Raw genomic sequence first — 13149 nt, 5'->3', positions numbered from 1 at the left:
TATTCTTCTGTGAATGTGCAATGATGACAAGCGATCAAGTTTTAAAACCCAAGAGTGTCAATTACGTGCAAAATTTACAGACAAAACTTTCTCCCATGCAAGATACTTCAGTCACATGTCTTGGAATATTAGTTTAGCAGTGCTCTCATTGGGTGTGACCAGATAAAGAGGATCACAAAATTCAGTTGCTGCATGAAGAACATCCCCTGCTGGAGGGATACAACTTCCTCAAATCCTGCCCTGAAATGAGATCCATCCTTCATGATATCCTCCCCACTCCACCAAGAGTGTCTTTCCGCCGTCCACCTAACCTTCGTAACATCTTAGTTCATCCCTATGAAATCCCCAAACCACCTTCCCTACCCTCTGGCTCCTACCCTTGTAACCGCCCCCGGTGTAAAACCTGTCCCACGCACCCTCCCATCACCACCTACTCCAGTCCTGTAACCCGGAAGGTGTACACGATCAAAGGCAGAGCCACGTGTGAAAGCACCCACGTGATTTACCAACTGACCTGCCTACACTGTGAAGCTTTCTATGTGGGAATGACCAGCAACAAACTGTCCATTCACATGAATGGACACAGGCAGACAGTGTTTGTTGGTAATGAGGATCACCCTGTGGCTAAACATGCCTTGGTGCACGGCCAGCACATCTTGGCACAGTGTTACACCGTCCGGGTTATCTGGATACTTCCCACTAACAGCAACCTGTCAGAACTCCGGAGATGGGAACTTGCCCTTCAGTATATCCTCTCTTCTCGTTATCCGCCAGGCCTCAGTCTCCGCTAATTTCAATTTGCCGCCACTCATACCTCACCTGTCTTTCAACAACATCTTTGCCTCTGTACTTCCGCCTCGACTGACATCTCTGCCCAAACTCTTTGCCTTTACAAATGTCTGTTTGTGTCTGTGTATGTGCGGATGGATATGTGTGTGTGTGCGCAAGTGTATACCTGTCCTTCTTTCCCCCTAAGGTAAGTCTTTCCGCTCCCGGGATTGGAATGACTCCTTACCCTCTCCCGTAAAACCCACATCCTTTCGTCTTTCCCTCTCCTTCCCTCTTTCTTGATGAGGCAACAGTTTGTTGCAAAAGCTTGAATTTTGTGTGTATGTTTGTGTTTGTTTGTGTGTCTATCGACCTGCCAGCACTTTCGTTCGGTAAGTCACATCATCTGTGTTTTTAGATATATTTGTCCCACGTGGAATGTTTCCCTCTATTATATTTACATATTAGTAATTTATTTAAAAAATTCTCAAAGCTTGTGATTCAGTTCTCTTTATAGTATGTGTGTGTGCCAGCTGCAAGTTTTCCCAAATTAGGAAGGAAGGGACCAAAATATTACTTTAATGTATTAGAAATGTATGTATCTACAATGAAATTTTATAATATTTAAAAATAATCTATGTAAAGTATGTGTGTAAAGATGACATGCTAAGATGCAGATGGGCACAATTACGACACTTACACATAAGCTTTCAGCTACAGCCTTCGTCAGAAAAAAAAATAGAAACACTCACCATTCATTCAAATAAGCAAGTACACTTCACACACACAACACCCGATTCTGGCAGGTTGGATTCTGGTGAGAACGTTTGGAGTTGATGGTCATGTGGGCATGAGGTGTGCCTGCTTGGGTAAATGAACAGTGGGTCTTTGTCTTTATTTTTCTAACGAAGGCTGTGGCTGAAGGCTTATGTATAAGTGTCTTTTAATTGTGCCTGTCTGCAACTTAACATGTAAGCTTTACAGTAAGTAGCAATCTACATTCTCTTACATTGTTGATATTCCAACCTGGAGTTTTTATTGTTTAATGTATACTTTTTTCTTTTCAGTTCCAGTTGTGGTTCGCTATCGACTGACCTTCTAGGACCACTAATAATGGGCCCATCAATTTCTGTCGATGATTGGGTGCCTGAACGACCACCAAAGAAACCACATTTGCGTTCTGCATTTCCTCGTCCCGTTCAAGACCGTCTGCCGAGTCCAGATTTGCCTCCGCCATCTCCTCCCCCAATGGTAGAAGATGAAGTTTTTGCCTGTGATGATCCCTTACCACCGCCACCAGCTGACCTTCCTCCTGTGGAGGGAAGTCCATTACCATCATCTTCCAGGCCACAAGACCAAGCTCCAGGAGACAGTGTTTCTGAGTACCGTGAACCCAGTGCTGAAAATGAACAAGTGAGGATTCCTGAAAGACCTAGCAAGGCCCAAATTTCCAGCAGTGGTAAGATGTGCAATGACAAGCAAGTAGAAGGTGGACATATTCATTTAACCTGCAGCTCTTCTTGTCAGAGGCATCATACGAACAACAGTTCAGCTCATGTCATTTCGGCAGAAGCATATAATAGCTCAGAGCATTTGAAACAAGGTGATGGTGCTGTAAATAATAGGAATTGTACATCATTTGCTGTTTCACAGAAACACACTGAAAATAACACTGGTAATCATACTTATTTACAAAATGGACACTCATCAGAAAAATATCATGGCCATTTTTCCCAACGACTGTCTGATAATTACAATTTCAGGTCACGGTTTCACGACAGTTACAGGTCTCAGAGGTATTCTGAACATCCACAGAGACAACAGGGAAGTACATCTTCATTACCACGGTATGCAGAGAGCCACTGGGCATCTCAGAGACATAGTGAAACAAATCTTCCACAGAAATGCTCTGATATGAGCCCCACAAGCCACAGAAATATTGAAAATGATTTCCAGAGCTACAGAAATTCTGACATAATTCATAGGTATTCTGAAATGGGTTACATTCCACACAGGTATAATGGTGACGGTAATACAACACTTCCGAGAAATCACGAGTATCGATACTTCTCTTCAAAAAATCCAGGAACTGCAATGCAGGACAACATGTACCCAGAAAGTCATGTGCAGAGACCTTTACACAACAGGTACACTTCACAGAGAACTAATGACAGGTGCCACAAACATGGTACACTGCCTAACCACGAATTTCCTTCATCGAGTGAACACACTGTGCATAAAGCGGCAGAAATATGTGATAGAATTTCAGCTGAAAATACAATGATCAACCATAAGGTTGATAGTAGTGCCAATGTAAATACTGAATGCAACTGTTCAGTACAGAAACTAAATGACTGTGCAGTGAATCAAAGAAAAGTAGTTAACCTGAACAGTCCACATGAAAAGCCAGATGACAGTGGCCTTCTGAAAATCAATAGCAGGCTTTCTCCAAGAAAACTGGACCAAGAAACAGTTCATCATAAACACTTAAGGAGCAGTAGCACAGGAAATAAATCTGTTGAAGGTGATAGTTTATTGCAGAAAGTATCCAATAGCAGGCTATTGAAATCTTCTGAAAATCTAAGTTCACAACAGAAAACCTCTCATTCTTCTTTGAGCTTGCACAGCAGTGGTGGAGACGCAGTTTGTCCCATTTCCCGAATGCAGGAAAATAACATGGTTCATCAGCATCAGTCTGATACAAACAAGCAAATGCAGGGACATTTTGAAAGAGAATACCATGAACATAATAACCCAAGAAATGCAGAAACCAAGCATCTTACTAGTTCCAGAAGTTTTGACAATGGATTTCAGCAGAGGCACAGGCAAGATGTGACTAATATGCCACAAAAGTCTTTTGACAGCAGTGATTTAACCCAGAGGTTTAGTGAAGGTAGTACACAACACCATAAATATCCTACCACAAAGAATGTTGTTCCTTTTAGCCAGCACAGCTCTACAAGCAGTACTCCCATTTACAGAAACAGTAGCCGAATGTACACAAGACCTCAGCCATTAAAACCATTTGAAATAACCTGTCAGAGTGAACTGGAAAGGACTTCAAGTTCCAGTGGTCAAATTACGAATACCGATGGGCGGTCGTCTGCTAGGTGCTCCACACAGAAGCTAGTAGTGAATGGAAAGCTAGCAGCTCCTCTTCACAGTGACAGGCTGGAGTCTGAAAGTATTAGTGGAACTGTTTCAATGCCAGCAAAGGCTCGACTTCAGCGATTGCCCCTAACATTGCCAGTGGGAAACAGCCAAGAATCAGCTTCTACTCAATCAACTGCCAGCCATGGAACCCAAGAAAGGGAAGCCCTGTCACCATCCTCACCCAAGTCAGCTGGAAATGGCAGATTCTCACCACCACACCAGACGTGAGTACATTTTTCAAACTTTATATTCAGAATTCATTTTGCCTACATTATGAAAATTTGTGTGTATGTTAGAGAATGTCTGGTTTTGAGCACCATAGCTTCCATCAGCTTCTATCCATGTGTACATCTGCTGTAGCTGGAAAGGAGTGTTCGTTCATTGTACCATGCTCACATAATCACACTCGAGAGATGTTTTACCTTGGATTTACCTTGTGGGGCTTAATTTTACATAACGTGCACATTTGGTTTGCTTTAGTTGCTCCTTGGATTACATTTGTGATACAGCATTACAATGTGAATGGCCATTTTTATCGATGTACGTTTGTATTAACCTTTATTTATGATTAAATTTAATAACAGGGCCTATTTGAAATTTAAGCTATGGGGTCATAATTGTCCAATTTATATTTAGAAAGGGTCTTATTAACAATATTATGAAAAGGATAATTTTTCATTCTATTGTTTGTATTCCAACCTGGACCTTTCGCTGTTTAAAAGTGCCTTATTGTTTATCGGTGCCTATAATTCACAAGGGATTTGGTTTGGGAGAACATAGTATTCTCTGAGTAATATGAAAATACCAACTGAGGCATCCAGATCTGACAGTCAAAGCTGAAATCTATAATTTGAAAAGAATGGCAGTTAGCTTGATGTTGTTTTCATAGAAATGCACAGGAAGACATAGAATCTTTGTTATTGTGATCATGAAGAAAGTTGTTACCAGAATAGCTCAGGTTAACAGAATGAATGTTACAAAAAGAAAGGGAGGCTAAGATCTTTGTGTCATCTCTGTTAAGTGTTCCTGTTGCAGTACTGGGACTTTAATTGCTGAAGTTCAATACTGGAAAGTCTCTCTGTGTCTGTGATTTTAACACTTTGCATAGAGTCTGTAAGTTGTGGAGTTCCATTTACTAGACAAAATGAAAGTGGAATCTTGAACTGTGTTGTCATTTTGAGTGCCGAGCAACTTTGACCATTAAGATACGACAAAGTGTGCATTGAGCACTGTCGTGTTGGTGTGTCATCGTTGTGATACGCTTTTGGCATTTTATGAATTTGTCTTTCAAACAGTGGTGAACCCAGGATGCAATAACAACAACACAGGAAGAATAGATTGCTACTTAGCAGGTAGAGGAGACATTGAGTCGCAGACAGGCACAATGAAAAAGAACTCTCGAAATATTCAGCTAACAGGCTAAGGCCTTCATCAGATAGAAAACACACACATTCTTACAACTCACTCACACATGACCACTGTTATCTCAATGCACTAAAGTCTGATCAGGCTCACAGAGATGATAGTGGTCAGGCGTGTGTGAATTGTCCTCATGTGGAGATGTGTGTATGTTCTACTCTGATGAAGGATTTAGTCTGGTAGCTGAATATTTCTAGAATTCTCTTCCACTGTTCCTGCCTGCAACTCATTATCTCCTCTATTTGGTGAGTAGCAATCCATTCTTTCCATTTTTTAGGGGAAAAAAGAACAGTAACTGAAATCAGATCATTGAAATTGACATTGTTCTTGTTCTTGGATACTGCAGTTCATGAAGGTCTTATATATTTCTAGTTACTGGCAGACACTGGGAGAACTGAGGCATGAGATAGCCTAAGTTAAGATATTTTGAGCCCATGGTAGATTCACTCGGAAAACAAACAGTGGAAGAAAATATTTTTTAATGGAATGGTCTACAAGCAATTGTCTTTCTCAGCAATAAGGCATCTAAGCATTTGATTAAGACAGACTGCGACCAGTTTTGCAGAGACTAAAGCATACTAATCTTTCTGTGCTGCAGCTAAACAGCTTCCCCAAGTTCTGTGCTATACAGTCATCACTTCTCCATCATGATGGTGTCATTAATAGTATCCTCACTATTGTCCATCGAGGTATAACGTATATTCCTGTATATACCACTATATCCCTATTCTGCAAAGTAATTGCCTTTCAAACTACGAAGGTGAATAAACTGGAAGTTATGAAAGTGTAAGCATGTGTGTATGATTAACTAAATTTTACCAGAAGGTACTGGTGCTGTTTGATCCTTAAGGAATGTTTCAGTATTTGTACATTTTCCAATGAATTGCATATTTATGTGAGGATCAGTATGTTTCAACATGATAGCAGTAACTTTCATTCAGCTGGTCCTATTATTTTAGTAGTCATTTGTGTATGCCATGCTCACACATATTTTTTTCCTAAGAGGACAACATACCATGAATTAATAGCTTCAAATGCATTTGCTGTATGTTTTGTTACAAAAATAGGATCTGAGAAAATCCTATCCATAATTGTCATCAAGTTAGGTGATTCCCACATCACATTTTAATGTAATGGAACCTCCTGTTCTGATCTTTTATTTCCTTGTCTCCAGCAGTCTTCAGCAATAGCAGTATTTTACAGTTAGCTGACCACTGCACTTGTGATCAGAGAACTGAAAGTAGATATTTCATTGCTCTGCACCGAAGTTCAGACTGTTACATCCTGAATGATGTGGACCACAGTCTTGAAACTGCTGCATCCATGTGGGAACTGTTTGCTACTTCAGTTAAATCTCCTACATTGTTGTTCCTGCTGTGATGCTACAGGCTTTAAGACATTACTTAAACAGAAAAGTATTAGTTTGATACAAAGAATTCCACTCTGCAATCCTACCAATTAGATGCTTTTGACCCATCATCACTTCTAGGTACATGTGCTGCATCTGTGAAGAACCTACAGTGGGCAAAAGCAGAAAAGTACCACTGTAGATCACCACACTGTCTGCAAATATCCACATAGTGTCATGGAATTAGGACAGGTGGCACTGTTGAAGATCGTCTATCTGTTATGTGGATATGTAAATACCACTGGATTAAAGGTGACCATTCACTGAAAAGCATCTGTGTTGAGTCATCAAGAGAAACACACACACACACACACACACACACACACACTCACTCACTCACTCACTCACTCACTTATGCCTCTACATGACTTTGCCACCAAGGAATACGGGGAGGGGGGGGGGGGGGAGATGGCAGGTACACAAGCCAAGGATGTAATGTATGGTTTTTCAGAGCTGGTGGGGAGCAGCACACAGTGAAGGTGACATGGAAATGTGAATCAGGATGGGTGACATGGCAGATGAAGGGGAAACTGTGGGGATGGTGTGTCACTGGAGACTGAGGACAGCACAATTATGAGAGTGAAGGATGTATTGCCAGAATAACTCCCATACGCATAGTACACAGGAGCTGGTGGCAGAGAGAAGATTGTGAAGTAACCATTGAAATTGAGCGCATTGTGCTCAGCTGCATGTTGTGCCACCAGATTGTAAACTTTGTTCTCGGTAACAGTTTGGCGGTGGCCATTCATCCTGGTGGACAGACGTTTGGTAGTTATACTGACATAAGAAGATGTGCAGTGTTTTCAGCAAAGCTGATATATGACATGGCAGCTTTCACAGGTGGCCCAGCCTCTGATGGGGTAGGATAAACTTGTGACATGACTGGAGTCGGAAGTGCTCGGTGGGTGGATTGGGCAGGTCTTGCAACTTGGTCTACCACAGGGCTATGATTCTTGTGGAAAGGAGTTGGGAGTGGGAGTGGCATAGGGATTGACTAGGATATTGTGTTGATTGGGTGGGCAATAGAATGCCACTTTAGGAGGGATGGGAAGGATCTCGGGTTGAATGTCCCTCATTTTAGTGCATGATCAAAGCCCTGATGAAGGATACGGTTCAGTTGATCCAGTCCAATGGAATAATGGGTGAGGGGGAGGGTGCTCGTTTGTAGCTGATTCTTTGGGGTGGCAGGAGGATTGGCAGAGAAACCTGTGTGTGGTCTACATTTGGGGGGGGGGGGGGGTTAGTCCATGCCAGCCTTGTGCTTAGTGGGCTTGGGAGTTTTCCTCACGAAAGAAACAAGGTGAATCCAACAGTAAATTTCCCTATTTTTTTGAAAAACAAAGGGAACATAGTTACATTGAAAGACTTGATTGGCAACAAGTACAGCAATGTTTGAGCTATTTTTCGACATAGTCACCAAAAGAATTAAGACACTCGAAATTCGAAATATTGTGGGATCAACTTTTGTATTCCTGTGTCATAGGAGTCTGCCATCTGTGAATGGAACCAGCAAGTGACACTTGTCTTCAGTTCTGGGCAGGAAGTCAATAAGCAGAATGCCCTTCCTGTCCAGAACACATGTGCATCACTTTTTGGACTGATACAGTCTGTTCGAATTTTGTCTGGCCGGAGATCCATTGTGACGCCAACGCACTGACTGCTGCTTGGTATCTGAGGTCAGTGAGAAATCCACATCTCATTACCCTGTCGAGGAACTTGTTGCCGTCGTCATGACGCCACTGTAGAAATGTCAGTGCTACCAAAAGTGTTTCATTTTGCAATCGGGTGTCATGTTTCTCAGCACCCACCTGGCACACAATTCCTTGAACAGCAGGTGCTTAGTGACAATTTCATGCAACAAGGATTGTGATATCTGAGCAAAATGGCTGCTGATCTCTGTAATCATGAAGCAATGGTTCTCAAGAATATGCTGCCGCACCAGCTCAACCAGGTGATCATTGATGAGGGGTGGTTAGCTCTTCGTCATGGACACTTTAATGACCTTCGGAAAAAGCCTACACCAGTGACACGCCATCTGTTTGTTCTTGATGTTCTGCCCATAGAACTGACATAGTTGACAGTGAATTTCGATGGGCACTATGTTTTGTGCATTAAGGAACGTTATCATTGACTGTACTTCACAGGTAGCAGGAGAACGAATAACAGATGCCATTTCGGGGCACCGTTGCCGGTGTACTGGCAGCAGGGGAGACTTGTCCAGCCAGCGTTTTATTGCTACATAATAGGTCTGTTGCGTATGCACGATTCTCCTGGCGAAATACCTCTACTTTGAAGGAAACAACATCGGCAGACTTACTTTCTGGATGTGCCTCGTACTTTGTCCATGGGTGGCTAGACTGTTTGGGAGAGATTTTTTGGTGTGGAAGGGATGACAGGTTGTTGGAATGCAGGCTTAGTGGGTTTAATGCGGTTAGAAGTGTGGATGGAGCCAGTGTAGAGGTGGAAGTCAATGTCCAGGAAGATTGCACATAGAGTTGACAAGTACGAGGTGAAGTGAATGGTAGAGAAGGTTTTGAGATTGTGAAGGAAAGAGAATAGGGTATCTTGGCCCTAAGTCCAGATTATGAAGATGTCATAAATGAACCTGAACCAGACTTGGGGTTAAGAGTTTTGGGAGGCTAGGGAGGTTTCCTCTAGACGGCCATAAAGAGGTTGGCATAGGGAGGTCCTATGCGGGTGCTCATGACTGTGCTGTGGATTTATTTATATACCTTCCCTTCAAAATAAAAGTACCTCTGAGTCAGGATATAATTGATAAGGTGTATAAGGAATGAGATGGTTGGTTTGGAGTCTAAAGGACAGGAATGAGATGGTTGGTTTGGAGTCTAAAGGACATTGGGAGAAGTAGTGTTCAATACTGGAAGGCCATGGACATGAGGGTGTCTAGAGATGTGGCATCAGCAATGATGAGTTGGGATACAGGAGGTAAAGGGGTGGGGATGGTGGAAGTCAGTGAAGGAAGTTGTTTGTCGCATTGATGTAGTAGTCTAGGTTTCAGACAGATGGCTTGAGGTATTGGTCAACAAGGGTAGAAATTCTCCCATTGCGAGTGCAGTAGCCATATTTAGTGGAGTGGTCAGGATTGTGGGTTTGTGGATTTTGGGGAGTATGTAGAAGGTGGATATGCAATGTCTTGATGGGGTGAGGATGTGGACTTTAGTAGCAATTGGAGATTATGCTGGACTACTAGGTTGGGATCACTGTAGGTGGAGGAGTCAGACAGTTGGCAGAGGCCTTCTGTCAGGTAGTCACTGTGGCTAGTCGTGACAGTGATGGAGCTTTTGTTTGCAGGGAGGATATTAGGCCAAGATCTGTTTTCAGACTATGTATGGCTGTCCTTTTTTCTGCTGAAAGTTTAGTGTTCGTAGGAAGGGACGTAGGGAAGGATGGTGAGACCAAGTTGGAGGTAAGAAATTACTGGAAGGTGAGCAGCAGAGGGAGGAGGGTCGCAATTGGATGGTGATATAAATTGGGAGAGACAAGGCTCCAAATCTTAATAACAAATTGTTTTCATTTTGTGTGCACAACAGTTTCAAACACTACAGTTTCACCAAAAATGTCCGTTTCACAACAGTAACTGCCTCTGGTCGTATGTAAAGGCTTTTGGTGGTACCAAAGTTATTGTCCAGACACTCGTGGATGAGGCAGGAACTGAAATTGAGGGTAGCAAAGCAATGTAGATGTAGATAAGCAGAAATTGTGAGTTTGTTTTCAAATGTTCCTTTGCAATGGAAAGTCCGCGAGTACTGCCCAATTTAGTTCTCATATAACTGCAAAGGTGAGTAACGTAGATATTAGTGTTAACGGGGCTCAGAAATGGCTGAAATGACTAAAATGGAACAAATCTCCAACAACTGATGGAATGTTTATCGTATTGTATACCAAATTTGCAGCTGAGTTGGCTCCTCTTTTAACTATGCTCTGCTGTGATACATCAAAAAAAAAAAAAAAGAAAGAAAAAAAAACAGTAATTGGAACACATCACACTTGTCTGCAAGAAGATTAATAAAAGTGATCCACAAAACTACCATCCTAATAACTTTGACATCCTTTTGTTGTAGAATCATGGAACATATTCTTAGGTCAAACTTATTGAGGTATCTCAAACCGAATGACATCCAAGCCAACCAGCATGGATTCCAGAAACATTGCTCATATGAAACCCGACTTGCACTTTTCTCATGCGACATCCTGGAACCTATGGGTCAAGGCAGTCACGTAGGTGCAGTATTTCATGATTTTTGAAAAGCAGTGCCACACATGCCTTCGTTATCAAAGGTGCAACTGTATGTGATGTTTAGCTTCAAGTGTGCTAAGGCAAGTGTGTTGGGACACTTGCTGTTCATGTTGTCCATTAATGACACTGCAGACAACATTAATAGCAACCTCAGACTTTTTGCAGATAATGCAGTTATCTATAATGAAATGCTGTCTGAAATTTTGAGTCGTCATTTAAATTGGTTAACCCATACAAATATCTGGATGTAAGAATTTGATGGGTTATGAAATGAAACAAACGTATAGGCTCGTTTAAAAGGTAAAGCAGATAGCAGACTTTGGTTCATTTGTAGAATACAGGGAAATGCAATCACTCTAAAACAAGAGACTGCTTGATGTGAATTCCAGCAAATTAAATGTTTGAAGAGATTTCGGGATGGCAGCCGGTCATTGTAAACTTCATTCCGTGATATTTCAACTGGACACCTGCCAGTCATCTTCAGGTAAGCCATCAAAGACTGACGAAGACATTCTCCACCTGCCTTATACAGTGCACTCATAGTATTGCCATGCAAATGTCACACTCACAGTGACAGAAGGACTACACCACCCGATGGCAGCGCCCTCGCTGGTGGAACTGCGAGGATCAGCTGTCTTCGGTGTTGCCGCTTGCCGCAGTTATCGGAGTATTCTGGCATGTTTGCCTGCACCAGATCTCGGAGATGACGGGATTCCACGCATTATCCAGCAGCTGGTAGCCACCATTGTGGTTCGTTAGATTTTTTGCAATGTATATTACGACAGATTCTTTTATAACAGAATCCCAAAAAGGTTGCTGTGTCATCCGCGTAGATGGCTACCATCTTGTGTTATGTAGTCATCGTGTGGGAAGTCATTGATGTAGAGGTTACACAAGAGGGGCCCTAGAATTTTTCATTGGGGTACTCCCGCTTGTATACCGTGTTATGTCGATTGCCCTGAACGTCATTGTCGAAATCGTCTCGCTGTGTATGGTTTTATGGTCCACCTATAGGTTCAGGAAAGATTTGTAACGGTCACAGGTTAACACAAACGTCAACCACTGCGGAACTAAGACAACGTTTATTTATCGGTTCTACACAGCAACTAAGGTGACACCGGTGTGCCGCTACCATGCAGACAGTCCTATACGTAAAATTTGAAACACACTACTTAATAAACGCACCGGACCAATGCTGTCTGCTAGACACGCGTGCTCACAGCTACTACCTCTCACACATATTGCAAGGTCTGTAGAAAAGTACACATCGTACCACTGCACAACACTGGCCGCCACACCAGGCAGATTGTTTGGAGGCAGTACACGGTTGACCTTGGCTTTTGTATGGGGGAACCATGCGGACTGCGATGACCTTGAAACTTTCCCTAATGCAAACGTTTTGGATTTGAAGACTTGGAATATAGGGGAGAGTACAGGACTACTAGGCCCATTGTTGAGAGCAAAAACAAAGAGCAATGCGCTCTCACATTTGCGTGAAAGAAAACACTCACACAGCAAAATGGTTAAAATGGCTCAGTCCACTATGGGACTTAACATCTGAGGTCATCAGTCCCCTAGAACTTAAAACTACTTAAACCTGACTAACCTAAGGACATTACACATCCATGCCCGAGGCAGGATTCGAACCTGCGACCATAGCGGTCGCGCGGTTCCAGACTGAAGCGCCTAGAACCGCTCGACCACACCGGCCGGCACACACACAGCATTCGAGACACACACACAGCATTCGAGAAATTGATACAAAACTGGAACACCTGAGTCCCCCTTGTATATCATAATCTGTTATCCGAATGCTGATCAGCTGTAACATCGGCTAACCGAAAGCGTTCCATTCGACAAATTTTGATTTGGCGCTGCTATGTCGGGTTGGGCGGTTTCCCCCATTCACAACTGTCAGTGTTGCTGTTGCGTGTTCGCACCCGAAACTTGGTTGTGACAGAGCGTGTTGTTTTTGAGTCGTTGCCAGTGTCAACGAAATGTAAACGTGCTGTTAAAAAAGTGTTTACGAGAAACGTAAAATAGGAGACAAGTCAAAGAAAGGTGCTAGTAGACCAAGTTTAGCTCGTGAATATGGAGTTGGAAACGAACATTAAAAAGAGCAGTGTGACAATTACAAAAATTT

General features: G+C 42.6%; 1 protein-coding gene across 1 annotated transcript in view; it reads left to right on the top strand.

The window, feature by feature from the left end:
* The window catches only part of LOC126259979 (protein Shroom3), a 365788-nt gene that overhangs the window by 200118 nt on the left and 152521 nt on the right, over window positions 1–13149 (top strand). Inside the window, exon 9 of the mRNA XM_049957111.1 lies at window positions 1836–4145. Within this exon, the coding sequence (XP_049813068.1) occupies window positions 1836–4145 (2310 nt within the window). The remainder of the gene's footprint in view (window positions 1–1835; window positions 4146–13149) is intronic.

This window comes from Schistocerca nitens, chromosome 5 (assembly GCF_023898315.1).
Source record: "Schistocerca nitens isolate TAMUIC-IGC-003100 chromosome 5, iqSchNite1.1, whole genome shotgun sequence".
NCBI lineage: Eukaryota > Metazoa > Arthropoda > Insecta > Orthoptera > Acrididae > Schistocerca > Schistocerca nitens.
Note: the sequence above shows the minus strand (reverse complement) of the source record. Positions and strands in the feature narration are given on the sequence as shown.